At 41.3% G+C, this 24,578-nt stretch overlaps 1 protein-coding gene across 3 annotated transcripts in view; it reads left to right on the top strand.

Annotated features, from left to right (window-relative positions):
* The window catches only part of hspa12a (heat shock protein 12A), a 146,002-nt gene that overhangs the window by 80,442 nt on the left and 40,982 nt on the right, over window positions 1-24,578 (top strand). For all 3 annotated transcript variants that reach the window (XM_060934795.1, XM_060934793.1, XM_060934794.1), the window contains exon 4: window positions 20,032-20,218. In XM_060934795.1, coding sequence (XP_060790778.1) covers window positions 20,032-20,218 — 187 coding nt within the window. The remainder of the gene's footprint in view (window positions 1-20,031; window positions 20,219-24,578) is intronic.

Here is a 24,578-nt window from a genome sequence, read left to right as displayed (position 1 = left end):
CTCCGGTTTCCCCCACAGTCCAAAGACATGCAGGTTAGGTTAACTGGTGACTCTAAATTGAGCGTAGGTGTGAATGTGAGTGTGAATGGTTGTCTGTGTCTATGTGTCAGCCCTGTGATGACCTGGCGACTTGTCCAGGGTGTACCCCGCCTTTCACCCGTAGTCAGCTGGGATAGGCTCCAGCTCGCCTGCGACCCTGTAGAACAGGATAAAGCGGCTAGAGATAATGAGATGAGATGAGACCACACCCACAGCACTATGTAGTTTTTTACGACACTGAAGAAGGCCGAAACATTTGTCGAGAATAAATTTTTAATAATGTTCAAAAGTTGGGTGTCAGAGTGAAATATTATATTTTTGCATTTACCCAACACTCAATGTTTCTTTTGTCATGTTTAATAAGAATAAAGATAGTATCTTGCTTTATCTGGCCTCCACTGTGATTTTTTTTAATTACAATTCAAATGCTTTTGTAAAATTGATTTACATATAAAATAACTACATCATGAAGAATTAAAGCCCCTCCTTCACAGATGAGTGAAAATATTGAATAAATTTCCTCTTTTTGATTGCTTGGGTTAAAAATGCCAAGTTATGATGACTGAATTGATTATTCACTTAAATATGAATAATATGATACATTTTGGGTGTTTAATATGGCGAAATAGGACACAATGGAAAAATCAAGAACACACCGGAAAGATGAGAATAACGGCGGTGGTAAAAGAACAGCGACTGTACCGGCTGAAGGTCGCGCGGGTCTCTGCTGCGGTGCGCGAGCAACAGGACATCACTACCGCACCGGACGGAGCGCGAGGCGGGGGCGGGGCAAAATGACTGGCCGTAGATTCTATCAAAAGTTCAATCTAAATTGACCATGGTTGCAAAATATTGGCCAAAAATACGCAAACACTACGAAATATAAATGTAAGATGAAAAAGAAACCTTCTATTGCCTTCTACTGCAAGACTAAAACAAAATAAAACTGTCAAAACTCACCTTTTCAGTGATAACATCCCAACAGATCACCCGCGTAACAGAAAGACCGCAAATGGAAGTACGATCAACTTCTAACTGTTGGAGTGGAAAATTCCATTCTATACATGCAGATTGTTAATGTGTGTCCTTCCCCGCACACAAATAACACGCTACGGTAAAAAATAGACCACAACTCATTTTATAGCTCAGAAATTCATACAAGCCCAGCTACCATCGTAACATATTCTGTAAGAAACATATTCTATACCTAACTTTCAACTTTCGGTTTAAAAAACAAAATTGCAGATTTATAACTAAATGTTTATATGGTGTAGTGATTTTAAGTTACCACTTTTGGTGAGGTCGTGACCTCGACCCTGAGGCTTTCCGTTTAGATCAAAACACACGATTGTATTGGTTTTGGGTTTGCGGAAAATGGAGTTACAACGGTGATCAAATATTTTGCACGATGTTTTATTTATTGACATGATTTAGTTTATTGACTGTGAGTATATTTAGTGGGGTACCCCCGCAGTACCCAGTTTCTGAGACAGACAGTTTTTTATATATATATATATATATATATATATATATATCATTCATTCTCATCTCATCTCATTATCTCTAGCCGCTTTATCCTGTTCTACAGGGTCGCAGGCAAGCTGGAGCCTATCCCAGCTGACTATGGGCGAAAGGCGGGGTTCACCCTGGACAAGTCGCCAGGTCATCACAGGGCTGACACATAGACACAGACAACCATTCACACTCACATTCACACCTACGCTCAATTTAGAGTCACCAGTTAACCTAACCTGCATGTCTTTGGACTGTGGGGGAAACCGGAGCACCCGGAGGAAACCCACGGGGAGAACATGCAAACTCCGCACAGAAAGGCCCTCGCCGGCCCCGGGGCTCGAACCCAGGACCTTCTTGCTGTGAGGCGACAGTGCTAACCACTACACCACCGTGCCGCATATATATATATATATATATATATATATATATATATATATAAAGCTGCATGTTGGATTTCTTCTTAACGAAGAAGTTGTTTCTGCCTTGTATCTCGCTTCTTCCCAGTGATTTTTTTTCATCCAAGTTCTCCACAAATCCACAATCTTCTGTAAAATGCTCGCTGCACAGTTTGCTGCTTTTTCCAGGAGTAAAGTTTTCTCGCTTTACTTTGATGAAGCCACTCGGCCAAACGTCTTGGTTCCCGGATGGAATGAGGAAGCTGTGCGGAATCCTGCATCACGCAGCGCTGCCCTCATTTTCGTCTCCCAATACATCCATGTATCTGGCTAATCCAGTATGGCCACACCCGGGGAAATGGCCCAATAGAGACTGATGTTACAACTTTTAACATTTTTTAAGCTAAAGTCAGCTTAATTTTTTTCATCTAGAACATCTTGTATTAATGTATAATGATGACATTTCATAACCCTGTAAATTTAAAATTTCCTAGTTCATCGCTTTAAGTCCTGTGCCACTAGCTCTTTCCAGGTCATGTGGGACCTGCCCCTCCTTTATCTCGCCTTCCACCTGGCAGGCCGTAATTTTTACAGTTGTAGTGGAGCTTTGCTGCACGTAGCCAAACCACCGCAAACGCCTGTACCTGAGGTCAGCATCCAGATCCAGGAGGTCAAGCCTCAAAGACTGCTGGAGCTGACCCCATCCTCTGGCGTTACACAAAACACCCACTGCACCATAGGTCTTTCATTCCTCTCTAGACGCCGAACATCCTGTCTCCTCAGAGGGTTGTGTACAACAAAGCACTCCTCATACAGGAACTGTAAACGCGACCTCGGGTACGATACGCCAAGTGGGTTTGAAAGTTCCACTGCGCCAAATGTCACATCCCCTGATGTGCAGGTGCTTGCATTTTCTGACCAACTGGTGGAAACGCGGAACAAGTAGTCACACAGCAGTGTTTTAACACAATATTAGATTTGCAGCTTTTGCAAAAGTAGAGCTTAAAGATCAGCTTAAGTGTTTCCTGTTCTGAGTTGTGACTGTGTGCGTACACACACACACACACACACACACACACACACACACACACACACACACACACTATGTTCGTTCATTCTCCTGAGTCTTCAGTTCTGGCCTAGGGGACAGAAAACTGGCACAGATCACACACACTCTCAGAGCTCCGAGCTCCTGAAGTTGTTTTGGTAAGATTAAACTAACTGATCCTTAAATCTGGAAATGAACTTTGTTTTTCTTTCCTGAGCTCTTAAGCAGACCTCTCTGTCGTTCACTGAGAATAAATAGATCAAATTCTACACAGAATCACACTGAAGGTTCAGAATCCAGTCTAACTGTGGATTTCAGCAGATTTGCGTTGCTTCATTCTCTGCTATAGGATCAGCCAAACTTCCTCAGGAACATCTGATAAAATATGTGACACGCCTACAGTTTCACAGCATGAAGCAAGTAGTGTGGGAAGAGGATATTTCTGAATTATTCTATCCACATTCACTGGATATGAGCAATCATGCACTCTGATTGGCTACTCTACTACTAGGATATCAGCTCATATACCGTGAGTAGAGAAAAACAAAAGGGCAGAGCATGTTGCTGAACCAACTGCGGATGAAATAAAAACTCTACTCGAAAACAAAACCCCAAAAAATACAAAAAAAGGAACAAAATATGGAAAAAAGTATTTGATGGTAAGAATGTACAGTATCTTGCAAAAGTATTCGTCCCTCTTGGTGTTTGTCCTGTTTTGTCGCATTACAAGCTGGAATTAAAATGGATTTTCAGAGGGTTTTTTGATTTACACAACATGCCGACCACTTTAAAGGTGAAAATTGTTGTTTTATTGTGACACAAACAATAATTAAGATGGAAAAACAGAAATCTGGAGTGTGCAAAAGTATCCCCCCCCCCCCCCCCCCCCCAAAGTCAATACTTTGTAGAGCCACATTTTGCTGCAAGTCTCTTGGGGTATGTCTGTATTAGCTTAGCACATCTAGCCACTGGGATTTTTGCCCATACCTCAAGGCAAAACGGCTCTAACTCCTTCAAGTTAGATACAGTGGTGCCTTAAAGTTTGTGAACCCTTTAGAATTTTCTATATTTCTGCATAAATATGACCTAAAACAACATCAGAGTTTCACACAAGTCCTAAAAGTAGATAAAGAGAACCCAGTTAAACAAATGAGACAAAAATATTATACTTGGTCATTTATTTATTGAGGAAAATGATCCAATATTACATATCTGTGAGTGGCAAAAGTATGTGAACCTTTGCTTTCAGTATCTGGTGTGACCCCCTTGTGCAGCAATAACTGCAACTAAACGTTTGCGGTAACTGTTGATCAGTCCTGCACACCGGCTTGGAGGAATTTTAGCCCGTTCCTCCGTACAGAACAGCTTCAACTCTGGAATGTTGGTGGGTTTCCTCACATGAACTGCTCGCTTCAGGTCCTTCCACAACATTTCCATTGGATTAAGGTCAGGACTTTGACTTGGCCATTCCAAAACATTAACTTTATTCTTCTTTAACCATTCTTTGGTAGAACAACTTGTGTGCTTAGGGTCGTTGTCTTGCTGCATGACCCACCTTCTCTTGAGATTCAGTTCATGGACAGATGTCCTGACATTTTCCTTTCGAATTTGCTGGTATAATTCAGAATTAATTGTTCCATCAATGATGGCAAGCCGTCCTGGCCCAGATGCAGCAAAACAGGCCCAAACCATGATACTACCACCACCATGTTTCACAGATGGGATAAGGTTCTTATGCTGGAATGCAGTGTTTTCCTTTCTCCAAACATAATGCTTCTCATTTAAACCAAAAAGTTCTATTTTGGTCTCATCTGTCCACAAAAAAATTTTCCAATAGCCTTCTGGCTTGTCCACGTGATCTTTAGCAAACTGCAGATGAGCAGCAATGTTCTTTTTGGAGAGCAGTGGCTTTCTCCTTGCAACCCTGCCATGCACACCATTGTTGTTCAGTGTCCTCCTGATGGTGGACTCATGAACATTAACATTAGCCAATGTGAGAGAGGCCTTCAGTTGCTTAGAAGTTACCCTGGGGCCCTTTGTGACCTCGCCGACTATTACACGCCTTGCTCTTGGAGTGATCTTTGTTGGTCAACCACTCCTGGGGAGGGTAACAATGGTCTTGAATTTCCTCTACTTGTACACAGTCTGTCTGACTGTGGATTGGTGGAGTCCAAACTCTTTAGAGATGGTTTTGTAACCTTTTCCAGCCTGATGAGCATCAACAATGCTTTTTCTGAGGTCCTCAGAAATCTCTTTTGTTCGTGCCATGATACACTTCCACAAACGTGTTGTGAAGATCAGACTTTGATAGATCCCTGTCCTTTAAATAAAACAGGGTGCCCACTCACACCTGATTGTCATCCCATTGATTGAAAACACCTGACTCTAATTTCACCTTCAAATTAACTGCTAATCCTAGATGTTCACATACTTTTGCCACTCACAGATATGTAATATTGGATTGCAATATGTCATATGGATTTTCCTCAATAAATAAATGACCAAGTATAATATTTTTGTCTCATTTGTTTAACTGGGTTCTCTTTATCTACTTTTAGGACTTGTGTGAAAATCTGATGATGTTTTAGGTCATATTTATGCAGAAATATAAAAAATTCTAAAGGGTTCACAAACTTTCAAGCACCACTGTAGGTTGCGTTGGTGTACAGCAATCTTCAAGTTATTGAGGATGTGATTCTTCCGGATTTTTCCGGAATTCCGGATTTTCAGGCATAAAAATGCGACCCTCATGAATCATGCAAATTCATTTTTTTTGGGGGGGGGGTAGGACCACATTATCCATAGCGAGCAGCCCCTCCCCCACCCGCGCGCTGCGCTTACTCAGTAATATAAGCGCCGCTTAGAGACAGAAAGGCACACAGAAAGGGCAGTATTTGCTCAGAGTGCACCCTCCAAACAACGGGGATTTACACGAAAACGGAAGGAGATATTCACAGAATTATTTCACATTGAGTGCCACAAGGCTCTCCTGAACACGTTGATGTAATTTTTTTGTCTGTAGTATAAAAAATGAGGACGCTAGAGCGAGTTAAAAACGAGTGACTTTTCTGATTTTGCAGTAAAAGCGCTGCCACGTTTATAATGGGATTCTATGGGGAAGCGCGGCTGTCCTCTCCTTACTTTCAGGCTTCGCATTCAAAAACTGTAAATCCTATCGTTCAGGTAGACACATCGTGTGAATCAGGACAAGTGTGGCTACTACTTTTGAGAAAATTGTGTGTAGAGTGAAAATTGTGGCTGAAAACACAGTTTAAATGAGAAAGTTTGAGCTATTTTTTCAAGCTCTCTACACTCTAACTTAACGAGCTCCACTGGTGTGTAACGCAATAGACACCCATTATAAAGCCGGATTTTCTCCAGGAACCCACATGGTGTTTGAGCTGGGACTGATCCAAAAGTATAGAACCTAGCAAAAAAGTTGAATGACAGATCCACAGAGAAGTTTCTCTACGTTTTAAAGTTTTAATCATGTCTCTAGGTGAAAGCATGCCAGAGCAGCGGATGTTTGAATTAATTCCATAGAAATTAATGGGAAATTTTGGACGATTTTTTCGCGACTGTGTCGCGAAAAAATCGTAGAATAACGAACAAAGTAATAGCATAGCGAGCCTGATCGAGCCGCACGTTTTGATATATTGCTTGTCTGTGTGCGACATACGGTTATTGAGTTATTCGAAATCGAAATTTGTACGGAAGATGAATAAGTTTAAGAAGAAACACACAGAAGAACAATAGTGATGCTGTGCTTTGCAAGCACTGCATCACAAGTACTGCATCACTAAAAAGCCCATTATGCATAACTCGAGAATAACCTTTATGTGACCCGAGTCAAGTAATGTAAGACACACGCACGTTAGTACTCAGTTTGTTGTTGGAATGGATGCAGCTGTCACCCTACTCTCGTGTGTGACGTAGCATACCAGTGTCTTCGATGTCTTCAGTTGTCAATAGGATTGACATTTGGATGATTCAGGTAGGCCTGGGTTAAATGCAGAGGATGAATTTCAGTGTGCTTGAAGTGTGCATGTGACAAATAAAGATTTCTTCTTCTTCTAAACCCGTCCCTCACTACGTATCCGCCATTATGTCTTGGCTGTTTTCTTAGTCTCAGTTTCATTTACTGCTTTGCAAGTTATTAGGATGCAGTGCTGCAGCACAGCAACCTATGGGCTCCCCTAGGGGAGCCCATAGGTTGCAGTGCAAAGCACTGCAACTATTGTTCTTCTACGTGTTTCTTCTTATTATTTTTCTTATATTTTTTCTTATTATTCCTACGCAAATTTCGATTTCGATTAACTCGATAACCGTACGTCGCACACAGACAAACAATATATCAAAACGTGCGGCTCGATCGGACTCGCTATGCTATTACTTTTCTCTATAGAATACGATTTTTTCGCGACGTAGTCGCGAAAAAATCGCCCCAAAAAACCCCATTCATTTCTATGGAATTAATTGAAAAAAAAGCACTTTTTCAATGTTTTTCAAACATCCACTGCTCTGGCATGCTTTCACCTAGAGACATGATTCAAACTCTAAAACGTAGGAAAACTTCTCCTCTGTGGATCTGGCATTCAACTTTTCTGCTAGGTTTTACACTTTCGGATCAGGCCCGGTTCAAATGCCATGTGGTTTCTGGGAGAAAATCCGGCTTTTGAATGGGTGTCTATTGCGTTACACACCAGTGAGGGTCGTTAAGGTTAGAGTGTAGGCGGCTTCAAAAAAAAGGTCAAACTTTCTCACTTAAACTGTGTTTTCATCCACAAATTTCACTCTACAGACATGATTTTCTCAAAAGTAGTAGGAAAACTTGTCCTGATTCACACAATGTGTCTACCTAAACAATAGGATTTACGGTTTTCGAATGACAAGCCTCAAAGTGAGGAGAGCACAGGTGAGCGGCCTCATTGACTCCCAGTATAAACGTTGCTGAAAAGTCACTCATTTTTAACTCCCTGTAGCGTCCTCATTTTTAACAATACAAACAAAAAAATACATCATTTTATTCAGGAGACCCTTCTAGCGCTCACTGTGAAAGAATTTTGTGAATAGCTGCTTCCGTTGTCGAGTTATTTGTCATTGTTCGAGGCCTGGTCCTTCATAAAAAAAACAGTAGAAAACTCCAGCCCTTGTGTGTCAGCCTCACCTTAGCCGCCCACTTTATTAGGAACACTTCTGTTCGTACATACAAACTACAAACACTCTTCTTAGAGTTTAGAGTTTATTTTATTTTTAAAAGGGACAGTGCACAAATTAAACATTATCCTTGTGTTAAGGACAGATGTCTGTCCCAGGTTATAGCAGTACATGCAAACAAACAGTACATTACTTTTCTCTATAGAATACGATTTTTTCGCGACGTAGTCGTGAAAAAATCGCCCCAAAAAACCCCATTCATTTCTATGGAATTAATTGAAAAAAAAGCACTTTTTCAACGTTTTTCAAACATCCGTTGCTCTGGCATGCTTTCACCTAGAGACATGATTCAAACTCTAAAACGTTGGAAAACTTCTCCTCTGTGGATCTGGCATTCAACTTTTCTGCTAGGTTTTACACTTTCGGATCAGTCCCGGTTCAAACGCCATGTGGTTTCTGGGAGAAAATCCGGCTTTTGAATGGGTGTCTATTGCGTTACACACCAGTGAGGGTCTTTAAGCTTAGAGTGTAGGCGGCTTCAAAAAAAAGCTCAAACTTTCTTGCTTAAACCGTGTTTTCAGCCACAAATTTCACTCTACAGACATGATTTTCTCAAAAGTAGTAGGAAAACTTGTCCTGATTCACACAATGTGTCTACCTACACGATAGGATTTACGGTTTTTGAATGACAAGCCTCAAAGTGAGGAGAGCACAGGTGAGCGGCCTCATTGACTCCCAGTATAAACGTTGCTGAAAAGTCACTCGTTTTGAACTCCCTGTAGCGTCGTCATTTTTAAAAATACAAACAAAAAAATACATCATTTTATTCAGGAGACCCTTCTAGCGCTCACTGTGAAAGAATTTTGTGAATAGCTGCTTCCGTTGTCGAGTTATTTGTCATTGTTCGAGGCCTGGTCATTCATAAAAAAAACAGTAGAAAACTCCAGCCCTTGTGTGTCAGCCTCACCTTAGCCGCCCACTTTATTAGGAACACTTCTGTTCGTACATACAAACTACAAACACTCTTCTTAGAGTTTAGAGTTTATTTTTAAAAGGGACAGTGCACAAATTAAACATTATCCTTGTAGGAAAACTTGTCCTGATTCACACAATGTGTCTACCTAAACGATAGGATTTACGGTTTTTGAATGACAAGCGTCAAACTGAGGACAGGGCAGCCGACAGGCTTCATTGAAACCCATTGTAAACGTGAGAGAAAAGTCACTCGTTTTTAAATCGCTCTAGTGTCGTTATTTTTAAGAGTACAAACAAAAAAATACATAATTTTATTCAGGAGACCCTTCTAGCGCTCACTGTGAAAGAATTTTGTGAATAGCTGCTTCCGTTGTCGAGTTATTTGTCATTGTTTGAGGTCTGGTCTGTGGTAAAACACAGCCCAAAATTCAAGACCTTGTGTGTTTTAGCTCATTGACATGCATTATAAACGGGATAGAAAAGTCACTCGTTTTTAAATCGCTCTAGTGTCGTTATTTTTAAGACTACAAACAAAAAAATACATCATTTTATTCAGGAGACCCTTCAAGCGCTCACTGTGAAAGAATTTTGTGAATAGCTGCTTCCGTTGTCGAGTTATTTGTCATTGTTTGAGGCCTGGTCCTTCATAAAAAAACAGTAGAAAACTCCAGCCCTTGTGTGTCTTAGCCTCACCTTAGCCGCCCACTTTATTAGGAACACTTCTGTTCGTACATACAAACTACAAACACTCTTCTTAGAGTTTAGAGTTTATTTTATTTTTAAAAGGGACAGTGCACAAATTAAACATTATCCTTGTGGTAAGGACAGATGTCTGTCCCAGGTTATAGCAGTACATGCTAATTTCCGCCTGTAGTCACTTTGTTCATGCTCTTGAATAGCTCTTCTTCATGATGGCTGCTGTCTCGAGCACACACACAATCATTGCATTGAAACATCATTGCGGGTCACACATTCACGGCCAGCGAACATGCGTGACCGAATTGCTTCGCGCACTGCATCCTCTCACAATTTCCCCCGGGGAATTGTCCGGTCTAGTTAGGATGCAGTGCTGCAGCACAGCAACCTATGGGCTCCCCTAGGGGAGCCCATAGGTTGCAGTGCAAAGCACTGCAACTATTGTTCTTCTACGTATTTCTTCTTCTTATTATTATTATTATTATTCCTACGCAAATTTTGATTTCGAATAACTCAATAACCGTACGTCGCACACAGACAAACAATATATCAAAACGTGCGGCTCGATCGGACTCGCTATGCTATTACTTTTCTCTATAGAATGCGATTTTTTCGCGACGTAGTCGCGAAAAAATCGCCCCAAAAAACCCCATTCATTTCTATGGAATTAATTGAAAAAAAAGCACTTTTTCAATGTTTTTCAAACATCCACTGCTCTGGCATGCTTTCACCTAGAGACATGATTCAAACTCTAAAACGTAGGAAAACTTCTCCTCTGTGGATCTGGCATTCAACTTTTCTGCTAGGTTTTACACTTTCGGATCAGGCCCGGTTCAAACGCCATGTGGTTTCTGGGAGAAAATCCGGCTTTTGAATGGGTGTCTATTGCGTTACACACCAGTGAGGGTCGTTTAGCTTAGAGTGTAGGCGGCTTCAAAAAAAAGGTCAAACTTTCTCGCTTAAACTCCGTTTTCAGCCACAAATTTCACTCTACAGACATGATTTTCTCAAAAGTAGTAGGAAAACTTGTCCTGATTCACACAATGTGTCTACCTAAACGATAGGATTTACGGTTTTTGAATGACAAGCCTCAAAGTGAGGAGAGCACAGGTGAGCGGCCTCATTGACTCCCAGTATAAACGTTGCTGAAAAGTCACTCGTTTTTAACTCCCTGTAGCGTCCTCATTTTTAACAATACAAACAAAAAAATACATCATTTTATTCAGGAAACCCTTCTAGCGCTCACTGTGAAAGAATTTTGTGAATAGCTGCTTCCGTTGTCGAGTTATTTGTCATTGTTCGAGGCCTGTCCCTTAGCAAAATTCAGCAGACACCTGACAAACTCTTGTGTGTGTTTTTTAACCTGCTCAGGCCCTTTACCATGCCGACTGGCTACAGTAAGCGAGCACAGAGGGGAGGGGCCGGCTGTCTCAAGCACACACATGAATCATGGCATTGTAGCTTCATAGCAGGTCACACAACCGTACGTCGCACACAGACAAACAATATATCAAAACGTGCGGCTTGATTGGACTCGCTATGCTATTACTTTTCTCTACAGAATACGATTTTTTCGCGACGTAGTCGCGAAAAAATCGTCTCAAAAAACCCCATTCATTTCGATGGAATTAATTGAAAAAAAAGCACTTTTCCAACGTTTTTCAAACATCCGCTGCTCTGGCATGCTTTCACCTAGAGGCATGATTCAAACTCTAAAACGTAGGAAAACTTCTCCTCTGTGGATCTGGCATTCAACTTTTCTGCTAGGTTCTACACTTTCGGATCAGTCCTGGGTCAAACGCCATGTGGTTTCTGGGAAAAAATCCGGCTTTTGAATGGGTGTCTATTGCGTTACACACCAGTGGACCTCGTTAAGGTCAGAGTGGAGAGAGGTTCAAAAAAAAGGTCAAACTTTCTCGCTTAAACTGTGTTTTCATCCACAAATTTCACTCTACAGACATGATTTTCTCAAAAGTAGTAGGAAAACTTGTCCTGATTCACACAATGTGTCTACCTAAACGATAGGATTTACGGTTTTTGAATGACAAGCCTCAAAGTGAGGAGAGCACAGGTGAGCGGCCTCATTGACTCCCAGTATAAACGTTGCTGAAAAGTCACTCGTTTTTAACTCCCTGTAGCGTCGTCATTTTTAACAATACAAACAAAAAAATACATCATTTTATTCAGGAGACCCTTCTAGCGCTCACTGTGAAAGAATTTTGTGAATAGCTGCTTCCGTTGTCGAGTTATTTGTCATTGTTCGAGGCCTGGTCCTTCATAAAAAAAAACAGTAGAAAACTCCAGCCCTTGTGTGTCAGCCTCACCTTAGCCGCCCACTTTATTAGGAACACTTCTGTTCGTACATACAAACTACAAACACTCTTCTTAGAGTTTAGAGTTTATTTTATTTTTAAAAGGGACAGTGCACAAATTAAACATTATCCTTGTAGGAAAACTTGTCCTGATTCACACAATGTGTCTACCTAAACGATAGGATTTACGGTTTTTGAATGACAAGCGTCAAACTGAGGACAGGGCAGCTGACAGGCTTCATTGAAACCCATTGTAAAAATGAGAGATAAGTCACTCGTTTTTAAATCGCTCTATTGTCGTTATTTTTAAGAGTACAAACAAAAAAATACATCATTTTATTCAGGAGACCCTTCTAGCGCTCACTGTGAAAGAATTTTGTGAATAGCTGCTTCCGTTGTCGAGTTATTTGTTATTGTTCGAGGCCTGGTCCTTCATAAAAAAACAGTAGAAAACTCCAGCCCTTGTGTGTCTTAGCCTCACCTTAGCCGCCCACTTTATTAGGAACACTTCTGTTCGTACATACATACTACAAACACTCTTCTTAGTGTTTAGAGTTTATTTTATTTTTAAAAGGGACAGTGCACAAATTAAACATTATCCTTGTGGTAAGGACAGATGTCTGTCCCAGGTTATAGCAGTACATGCTAATTTCCGCCTGTAGTCACTTTGTTCATGCTCTTGAATCGCTCTTCTTCATGATGGCTGCTGTCTAGAGCACACACACAATCATTGCATTGAAACATCATTGCGGGTCACACATTCACGGCCAGCGAACATGCGTGAGCGAATTGCTTCGCGCACTGCATCCTCTCACAATTTCCCCCGGGGAATTGTCCGGTCTAGTGTTATATTTGTTACTCTTCCTACACAAATTTTGATTTCGAGTAACACAATAACCGTACGTCGCACACAGACAAACAATGTATCAAAACGTGCGGCTTGATCAGACTCGCTATGCTATTACTTTTCTCTATAGAATACGATTTTTTCGCGACGTAGTCGCGAAAAAATCGTCCAAAAAACCCCATTCATTTCTATGGAATTAATTGAAAAAAAAGCACTTTTTCAACGTTTTTCAAACGTCCGCTGCTCTGGCATGCTTTCACCTAGAGACGTGATTCAAACTCTAAAACGTAGGAAAACTTCTCCTCTGTGGATCTGGCATTCAACTTTTCTGCTAGGTTCTACACTTTCGGATCAGTCCCGGGTCAAACGCCATGTGGTTTCTGGGAGAAAATCCGGCTTTTGAATGGGTGTCTATTGCGTTACACACCAGTGGACCTCGTTAAGGTCAGAGTGGAGAGAGGTTCAAAAAAAAGGTCAAACTTTCTCGCTTAAACTCTGTTTTCAGCCACAAATTTAACTCTACAGACATGATTTTCTCAAAAGTAGTAGGAAAACTTGTCCTGATTCACACAATGTGTCTACCTAAACGATAGGATTTACGGTTTTTGAATGACAAGCCTCAAAGTGAGGAGAGCACAGGTGAGCGGCCTCATTGACTCCCAGTATAAACGTTGCTGAAAAGTCACTCGTTTTTAACTCCCTGTAGCGTCCTCATTTTTAACAATACAAACAAAAAAATACATCATTTTATTCAGGAGACCCTTCTAGCGCTCACTGTGAAAGAATTTTGTGAATAGCTGCTTCCGTTGTCGAGTTATTTGTCATTGTTCGAGGCCTGGTCCTTCATAAAAAAAACAGTAGAAAACTCCAGCCCTTGTGTGTCTTAGCCTCACCTTAGCCGCCCACTTTATTAGGAACACTTCTGTTCGTACATGCAAACTACAAACACACTTCTTAGAGTTCAGAGTTTATTTTATTTTTAAAAGGGACAGTGCACAAATTAAACATTATCCTTGTGGTAAGGACAGATGTCTGTCCCAGGTTATAGCAGTACATGCTAATTTCCGCCTGTAGTCACCTTGGTCATCCTCTTGAATAGCTCTTCTTCATGACGGCTGCTGTCTCGAGCACACACACAATCATTGCATTGAAACATCATTGCGGGTCACACATTCACGGCCAGCAAACATGCGTGAGCGAATTGCTTCGCGCACTGCATCCTCTCACAATTTCCCCCGGGGAATTGTCCGGTCTAGTGTTATATTTGTTACTCTTCCTACGCAAATTTCGATTTCGATTAACTCAATAACCGTACTTCGCACACAGACAAACAATATATCAAAACGTGCGGCTCGATCGGACTCGCTATGCTATTACATGTCTCTACAGATTACGATTTTTTCGCGACGTAGTCGCGAAAAAATCGTCCAAAAAAACCCCATTCATTTCTATGGAATTAATTGGAAAAAAAGCACTTTTTCAACGTTTTTCAAACATCCACTGCTCTGGCATGCTTTCACCTAGAGACATGATTCAAACTCTAAAACGTAGGAAAACTTCTCCTCTGTGGATCTGGCATTCAACTTTTCTGCTAGGTTTTACACTTTCGGATCAGGCCCGGTTCAAACGGCATGTGGTTTCTGGGAGAAAATCCGGCTTTTGAATGGGTGTCTATTGCGTTACACACCAGTGAGGGTCGTTAAGCTTAGAGTGTAGGCGGCTTCAAAAAAAAGGTCAAACTTTCTCACTTAAACTCTGTTTTCAGCCACAAATTTCACGCTACAGACATGATTTTCTCAAAAGTAGTAGGAAAACTTGTCCTGATTCACACAATGTGTCTACCTAAACGGTAGGATTTACGGTTTTTGAATGACAAGCCTCAAAGCGAGGAGAGCACAGGTGAGCGGCCTCATTGACTCCCAGTATAAACGTTGCTGAAAAGTCACTCGTTTTTAACTCCCTGTAGCGTCCTCATTTTTAACAGTACAAACAAAAAAATACATCATTTTATTCAGGAGACCCTTCTAGCGCTCACTGTGAAAGAATTTTGTGAATAGCTGCTTCCGTTGTCGAGTTATTTGTCATTGTTCGAGGCCTGGTCCTTCATAAAAAAAACAGTAGAAAACTCCAGCCCTTGTGTGTCAGCCTCACCTTAGCCGCCCACTTTATTAGGAACACTTCTGTTCGTACATACAAACTACAAACACTCTTCTTAGAGTTTAGAGTTTATTTTATTTTTAAACCGTGTTTTCAGCCACAAATTTCACTCTACAGACATGATTTTCTCAAAAGTAGTAGGAAAACTTGTCCTGATTCACACAATGTGTCTACCTAAACGATAGGATTTACGGTTTTTGAATGACAAGCCTCAAAGTGAGGAGAGCACAGGTGAGCGGCCTCATTGACTCCCAGTATAAACGTTGCTGAAAAGTCACTCGTTTTTAACTCCCTGTAGCGTCCTCATTTTTAACAATACAAACAAAAAAATACATCATTTTATTCAGGAGACCCTTCTAGCGCTCACTGTGAAAGAATTTTGTGAATAGCTGCTTCCGTTGTCGAGTTATTTGTTATTGTTCGAGGCCTGGTCCTTCATAAAAAAACAGTAGAAAACTCCAGCCCTTGTGTGTCTTAGCCTCACCTTAGCCGCCCACTTTATTAGGAACACTTCTGTTCGTACATACAAACTACAAACACTCTTCTTAGTGTTTAGAGTTTATTTTATTTTTAAAAGGGACAGTGCACAAATTAAACATTATCCTTGTGGTAAGGACAGATGTCTGTCCCAGGTTATAGCAGTACATGCTAATTTCCGCCTGTAGTCACTTTGTTCATGCTCTTGAATAACTCTTCTTCATGATGGCTGCTGTCTAGAGCACACACACAATCATTGCATTGAAACATCATTGCGGGTCACACATTCACGGCCAGCGAACATGCGTGAGCGAATTGCTTCGCGCACTGCATCCTCTCACAATTTCCCCCGGGGAATTGTCCGGTCTAGTTTTATATACCCCCGCTGTTGTAATGTGGTACGCATACTATTTATAGACCCCTGTGCATGACGACATGCATCATGTGATAATTACAGCTGGGTTTATAGACGGACACCATCTTTCATGCAAGCAAGGCTTAATCTAAACCCCGCTGTCAAGAAAAATGTTAACAAACAGAAGCAAATGCTTCAAGAACAACGAGGAAATGAGTGGTTAAAGAATACAACGAGAGGAGCTAAGCCTGAAAACTTCAGAGAAATTTACAATTGGATTTAAAATGTATTTTACAAAAACAAAGTCGGAAGTGAGTATGAAAGAGTTTGCTTAAGAATCTCGTTTTATTTTTTTTTCTGCTCACATTCGAGTTAGCTGCTTCGTGAAAGTGCTTGATTTTTCTTACAGGTGAAGCAGCTTCCTTTTTTGACACAGAAAACCCAGATTGGTTTCAAACAACTTGGGCATTTAAAAAAAAAAAAACCTCAACAAAAGAGCGACATGCGCAATATATCCTGAAAGAACAGAACAGATTAAGGCCAAGTTTACATTAGACCGTATCTGTCTCGTTTTCTTCGCGGATGCACTGTCAGTTTACATTGAAACGCCGGGAAACGGGAATCCGCCAGCGGCCACGTATTCAATCCAGATCGTGTCTGGTCCGGTGCTGTGTAAACATTGAGAATACGCGGATACGCTGTGCTGAGCTCTAGCTGGCGTCATCATTGGACAACGTCACTGTGACATCCACCTTCCTGATTCGCTGGTGTTGGTCATGTGACGCGACTGCTGAAAAACGGCGCGGACTTCCGCCTTGTATCACCTTTCATTAAAGAGTATAAAAGTATGAAAATACTGCAAATACTGATGCAAATACTGCCCATTGTGTAGTTATGATTGTCTTTAGGCTTGCCATCCTTCCACTTGCAAGTGGTAAGTGACGCGCATGCCCGACATGCACTGGGATCACACACACAGCGGCTCAGTCCCGAATCACTGCTCGTGCGCTTCACTCGCGCGCTCTGTGAGCTGCGCAGGGCCGGAGTGCGCACCCTCCAGAGGGCACTCGCTGTTCAGGGCGGAGTGATTTGGAGCGCAGGATGCCTGCGGAGCCGAACGTATCCGTGTATTGGTGTTGCTGTGTGCACGCTAATCGTTTTAAAAACGTTAATCTGATGATCCGCTGATACGGTCTAATGTAAACCCCACCTAAGAGCAGAGAGAGCTGGAGCTTTGTTTCTGTTATCAGAGGAACACAGTCCTGGGCAAAATACTTATGTATCGTTTTTTGTTTGTTTTTTTCTGTTATATCATCCACCTCTAGGTTTTTTTTTAAAAAAAGGGCAAGGCAAGTGGGTTTAAAAGTTAATGTCAAGCCCTGTCTGGATGTCAATAATTGTGGAATGGTGTTGATAACTGTGGACAAAGGTGTCAAATACTTGTGGAATGGTGTCACGTGATCTGATACGCTAAGTAATCGGGAATCAATTCTCTTTTTTTTCCCCCACTGTAAGTTCGAGTCACTATTCATGCACAATTTACGTATTGAAAGTCTTTTCTACTTTTGCAATGGCCAAAAGATCATTAAAGTGTCGATAATTGTAGCCGATGCTTGAGTTAAACACAAACTAATCTGTTAAGCAATTCATTTACATCATAGGCTTTGTACCACATCATTCTCTATATATACACACTCACTAGACACAGCAACCATCTTTGATCCTTCCTTCCAAGTTTTATTTTTCTTTGTAACATCACTATACATGGTTAATGACATGAAACCACACTTTACCAGGTCACAGTGCCTGCATTTGATGCTAACTAGTGGCTATTATAGAGCAATACCTGGAGTTTGATTGCATGTGTCCCTGTTTCCTCTCCCAAAAATAATCTGCTTTGATCCTAAGTTATACAACACTTTTACACACAAGCTTGCATTTAATGCATCTATGAGGTTGTATGTGTATCTACAACAATACACTGGTATTAATAAATTGATTTGATTGTCAAGTCAATTTATTGTATAGCACTTTAACAACAGACATATTCACAAAGCAGCTTTACAGAAAAATAGACGTTAAAACATATGAACTAATATCTATACCTAATAAAATTATCTATACCTTTTGTGAATGTGGATTTTTAAATCAAAAGGAATAAAAACAGATTGTGCAGATATTAATGGAAATATCGTGTTGAATATCGCGATATATCACGGAACCGATCATCGACACACGGTTAATACCAAGAGACGCTGAAACAATATAGTGCAGAAATGATGAAAAATAAACCAATTGAATGTTCCAGTTGTGTGCTGCATTCAGAACCATGTCATTTTAACGTGTATGATGTTTAACTTTAAGTAAAATGTTTAGTGGTAATTAAACTGAGCTTTACACTGTTATTATATTGTTTAGTGTTTTTTCACGTGTATGTCCATGTTACACTTCCTGACTTTATACTACACTTACTGACATTGTGCATATATTGAAAAAAATGATGACACTGAGTGTGTGCTCATCACCTGTTCTAATATCTGCACCTATTGTTTGATGTTTGAGGTTGTTTGCCCTCAAAATAATTGTTTTCCAATGATGAAAATCGGTACTAAATGTTTGCGTATTGCACTTTTCATTAAAAGTGTCAAAATGAGGTTACTGTGTGTAGTGCCTGCACTGTTGCCGCACCGCGTCGTTGCCGCGCCATACCACACCACACTACTGCCGTGTCGCATTATGGGTCTATATATTTTCCTGCTTTTTTGTCCTCGGCCAGTCACATCCCTGAGTTATGCCACCACCACACTGGTTCAAAGGCTCAAAGAGCTGAAATGTCCAAGGAAGAATTAAATAAATGTCTAAAGCTATTCTATACCTTGGCACGACAGCAAGATGGCACGTTCTACAAAAAAACAACACTAAAGTCAATTTGTGCTGCCATCGCTAAGTTTTTAAGAAGTCCACCTAAGTGGAAATTATTTTGTTGGACGTTTTGTATAAAGTTTTCATTTATCGAATTTGCAAAAAATAAAAATGCTGTTTCTCAAAATCTAGTGAATGTGGATAGAATAAAAGTTATTCCACTCAACCTCATCGTACATGGATTATAGACAACTCAGTGCTACGCGCCTCGTCACCCATCAGCTCATGTACGACTCGATTTCGAGGAATAACTGAGGAATAATGAAACACTTCCGCGGTGCTCCCCAGCCAGCAGCTCCAATCCTGGATCCAGCTTAATGAAGTCATCAGGAGGAACCATGGCAGCCAGTTTCAGCCCCTACTCCTCAACTGCCTTCTGCTATGGCGGGGCCCCTCCCTAAAGAGGCTTCAGAAGAGCTGGTGCTGACTGGGACATTGTGAGCTAAACATATGACCGATAATACTAGCCTAGCCACACTTTGTCATCACGCTTCAGCCAGATGAAATACGAAGCTTTCTCTGCTGCCTGTTGCAACGCAGCTACCAACATTCTCAATTCCCTAGTAGTAAATCCAAACCGACCACCTATTATTTCACTTTACCACCGGGATTTCTCAAGCAGCTAAAGAAGTATTCAACATGTATCATCTGTGTATGATTTGTATTTAATTTTAATAAATGGTAACAGTATTGAATAAAATATTGTTTTAAAAAAGGTTCTTGGTTGTGTTCCCAGTCTTTTAGATGCTAATGTATAAGATGCATACGGCGTGTGAGGACGTGTTAAAGCTGTAGGACAGAATGATCTTTACACTTCGGAATTCACAGCTCTCTTTTCACTGGCTGCTGTAGTGGTCTTTCTGACTGAAATTATGTGTGTGTGTGTGTGTGTGTGTGTGTGTGTGTGTGTGTGTGTGTGTGTGTGTGTGTGTGTGTGTGTGTGTGTGTGTTGTCACATTCAGTTAAACCTGATAAAAGGCATAGGTTGGAAATGACATCACTAATATTTATTTCAGCCATTTGAAACTTGGATTTCTAAACCAGATTGTAGCGAGGTGCATGATGGGTAATACACACAACTGTTAACTGTGACATTTGGGATATAGCCACTTAATGTCCTGTGTTCCTGTTGCTAGGCGCTGGGAGGGCGGTGACCCAGGCGTGTCCAATCAGAAGACACCGACTACCATCCTGCTGAGTCCTGACAAGAAGTTTCACAGTTTTGGTTACGCAGCGAGAGACTTTTACCACGACCTGGACCCCACCGAGTCAAAGCAGTGGCTCTACCTGGAGAAGTTTAAAATGAAACTTCACACAACTGCGGTACACACACACACACACACACACACACAATGCCTTACAGATAACAATGAACTTCTGTTGTAATTGGGCTCAGGATGGGATAATATAGAGATTATATTGCAACATGTAATTTCATTTATAATCCTTTTATATTGCAATATGTCATAAGTCTTTGTAAATATTTACTCATTTTTTTCATGAGTAAATATTGCTCTGTATTATTTTGAGCAAATTGATCTGTAGGACTGCCTGAAAGCCGTGATTGATAAAAACACACAGAACCTGTGATTATTTGATTAGTCAGCTTCATCACAGAAACACAGTGGGGGATAAATCAGCATTTGTGTATTTCAGCCTCTGCAGTTTCAGTTCATTACATTACATTAAATTACACTAGACCGGACAATTCCCCGGGGGAAATTGTGAGAGGATGCAGTGCGCGAAGCAATTCGGTCACGCATGTTTGCTGGCCGTGAATGTGTGACCCGCAATGATGTTTCAATGCAATGATTATGTGTGTGCTTGAGACAGCAGCCGTCATGAAGAAGAGCTATTCAAGAGTATAAACAAAGGGACTACAGGCGGAAATTAGCATGTACTGCTATAACCTGGGACAGACATCTGTCCTTACCACAAGGATAATGTTTAATTTGTGCACTGTCCCTTTTAAAAATAAAATAAACTCTAAACTCTAAGAAGAGTGGTTGTAGTTTGTATGTACGAACAGAAGTGTTCCTAATAAAGTGGGCGGCTAAGGTGAAGTGTCATGCCGACCGAGGCTGTTTTTTTTTTTTCACAAAAAAAAGAAATTCACAAAATTCTTTCACAGTGAGCGCTAGAAGGGTCTCCTGAATAGACGGATGTAATTTTTTGTCTGTAGTGTTAAAAATGAGAGACTTTTCTGTCACTTTTATAATGGGTGTCAATGAGCTAAGACACACAAGGTATGGAGTTTTGTGCTGTTTTATATGAATGACCAGGCCTCGAACAATGACAAATAACTCGACAACGGAAGCAGCTATTCACAAAATTCTTTCACAGTGAGCGCTAGAAGGGTCTCCTGAATAAAATGATGTATTTTTTTGTCTGTCGTGTTAAAAATGACGACACTAGAACGATTTAAAAATGAGAGACTTTTCTGTCCCGTTTATAATGGGAGTCAGTGAGGCCGCTCACCTGTGCTCTCCTCACTTTGAGGCTTCTCATTCAAAAACTGTAAATCCTATCGTTTAGGTAGACACATTGTGTGAATCAGGACAAGTTTTCCTACTACTTTTGAGAAAATCATGTCTGTAAAGTGAAATTTGTGGCTGAAAACACAGTTTAAGCGAGAAAGTTTGAGCTTTTTTTTCAAGCTGTCTACACTCTAAGCTTAACGACCCTCACTGGTGTGTAACACAATAGACACCCATTCAAAAGCCGGATTTTCTCCCAGAACCCACATGGCGTTTGAGCCGGGACTGATCCGAAAGTGTAGAACCTAGCAGAAAAGTTGAATGCCAGATCCACAGAGGAGAAGTTTTCCTACGTTTTTGAGTTAGAATCACGTCTCTAGGTGAAAGCATGCCAGAGCAGTGGATGTTTGAAAAAGTGCTTTTTTTTCAATTAATTCCATAGAAATGAATGGGGTTTTTTTGGACGATTTTTTCGTGACTACGTCGCGAAAAAATCGTATTCTGTAGAGAAAAGTAATAGCATAGCGAGTCCGATCGAGCCGCACGTTTTGATGTATTGTTTGTCTGTGTGCGACGTACGGTTATTGAGTTATTCGAAATCGAAATTTGCGTAGGAAGAAGAAGAAGAAGAAGAAGCGGAAGAAGAAGAAGAAATACGTAGAAGAACAATAGTTGCAGTGCTTTGCACTGCAACCTATGGGCTCCCCTAGGGGAGCCCATAGGTTGCTGTGCTGCAGCACTGCATCCTAATTACAGGCAGTTAGCAGACGCTCTTATCCAGAGTGATGTACAATACACCCAGAGCAGATGGGGCTTCGGTGCCCTTGCTCAAGGACACTTCAGCCATTCCTGCTGGTGCAGGGAATCAAACCGACAACCTTTTGCTCCCAAAGCTGCTTCTCTAACTATTAGGCGAGAAATTTAATACACAGAATGTTCTTTCTTTGCATAAAATCACATCTCTGGGCTGTTGACTTGGGAAACTATGGCAGTATCTTAAAAATGATATTATAAGATAAATATGAAAGTATCTGGGCGGCACGGTGGTGTAGTGGTTAGTGCTGTTGCCTCACAGCAAGAAGGTCGGGGTTCGAGCCCCGGGGCCGGCGAGGGCCTTTCTGTGCGGAGTTTGCATGTTCTCCCCGTGTCCGCGTGGGTTTCCTCCGGGTGCTCCGGTTTCCCCCACAGTCCAAAGACATGCAGGTTAGGTTAACTGGTGACTCTAAATTGAGCGTAGGTGTGAATGTGAGTGTGAATGGTTGTCTGTGTCTATGTGTCAGCCCTGTGATGACCTGGCGACTTGTCCAGGGTGAACCCCGCCTTTCGCCCGTAGTCAGCTGGGATAGGCTCCAGCTCGCCTGCGACCCTGTAGAACAGGATAAAGCGGCTACAGATAATGAGATGAGATGAGATGAAAGTATCCTTGTACAGCAGGCCAACAGATCACAGCAGTAGGAAAAGCAGGACAGGTGGCATGAGGAGGACAGAAGAACCTTTCTTCAGCCCCCTTTACACAGCCTGTTCAAGGTGGAAATCTTACGCCTTTATTCCGCCTCGGGTTCTGTATAAAACGCCTGAATGTGGAACGGAGTGTGTGTGTGTGTGTGTGTGTTCTGTCCCTGAGCCAGAGTGACTGGGAGGAACAGAGCTGGAATCGTTGTCTGTGTAAAAGGGACAGCTGGCATGGTGGGACAGGGGTGTGGCGTTTTTGACATTGGCATTCTTCTTTCTGAGATCAGCGCAAATTCATACATCTCCATCTACGGCATCTGAGGTCTGCACGCTTTTCTGCCTCCAATCGCTTCCTACTTCTCTTCACTTTCTCCTCAACATATTTCTGATCAGAGTCTCTCTGCTCCTGTCTTTCTCATATTTCACTCTCTATCACTCTGATTTTCTTTCTCTCTCTCTTTGTGTTTGCAAGGGCAGTTTTCTCTCATCTCATCTCATCTCATCTCATTATCTGTAGCCGCTTTATCCTGTTCTACAGGGTTGCAGGCGAGCTGGATCCTATCCCAGCTGACTACGGGCGAAAGGCGGGGTTCACCCTGGACAAGTCGCCAGGTCATCACAGGGCTGACACATAGACACAGACAACCATTCACACTCACATTCACACCTACGCTCAATTTAGAGTCACCAGTTAACCTAACCTGCATGTCTTTGGACTGTGGGGGAAACCGGAGCACCCGGAGGAAACCCACGCGGACACGGGGAGAACATGCAAACTCCACACAGAAAGGCCCTCGCCGGCCACGGGGCTCGAACCCAGAACCTTCTCACTGTGAGGCAACAGCGCTAACCACTACACCACCGTGCCGCTGCAAGCGCAGTTTTCTGTGACAGACTTTTTTTTTCCCCCAGAATGTCGGCTCGGCTAAAAGACACAAGCGTATTTATATATATTGAAGCTGTCCTTCCTTTAAATGTGAATTATTTAACGCAATTAATTACATGTTCATATGATGCTCAGCAGCTTTTGCCTATGTTTGATGAGTGGTACTAAAGCAGCGCCGGTATGCTCGGGGTGTTCATGTTTCCGCAGCGTAGATACGTCACCCTGAACGCTCCGTTGTGACACGTCACCTTGTAATGATGGTTGCAGAATGCCGGGTCACTGTGTAAAAACACACTGGCACAGCTTCATTTTTTTTTTTTTTATTTAAATTTTTTTTTTTAGAACAATGATTCGAACAATTTTTACAATAGAATGTTTTTTTTTTTTACCAGAACAATTATTTTATAAGAATTTGTTTTACAGTAGAACATTTCTTTAATGAATCTCTTTTTAACAAGTATTAAGAGATCAAAATGGTGTATGAACCATTTATAGTTCTAATCTATAATTCTAATTAGAAAGTCATAGAGCTTATTTCTTCTTTCTGTAATTTGTTTTCGCTCCCTTCTCTGCTGATCACGACTCTGATGAATGTGTTGAGTGAAGTACAGTAGTAGACTGACTGACTATATTCGTTTGAAATAACACGTAAAACTGTCAATCATTTTCTACAGCTAGCTAACTTGATGTTTACAGAGTGATCACAGATTCCAGCATGATCTCGTAATGAATATTCGTATCATAACGTGAGCTAATTTAATATAGTGTGTCTGAACTAATAATAATAAGTTACATTTATATAGTGCCTTTCTCAAACTCAAGGTTGCTTTACATAGATCAGAGAAAACAATACAAAAAAAAAAGTTGC

This window comes from Neoarius graeffei, chromosome 11 (assembly GCF_027579695.1).
Source record: "Neoarius graeffei isolate fNeoGra1 chromosome 11, fNeoGra1.pri, whole genome shotgun sequence".
NCBI lineage: Eukaryota > Metazoa > Chordata > Actinopteri > Siluriformes > Ariidae > Neoarius > Neoarius graeffei.
Note: the sequence above shows the minus strand (reverse complement) of the source record. Positions and strands in the feature narration are given on the sequence as shown.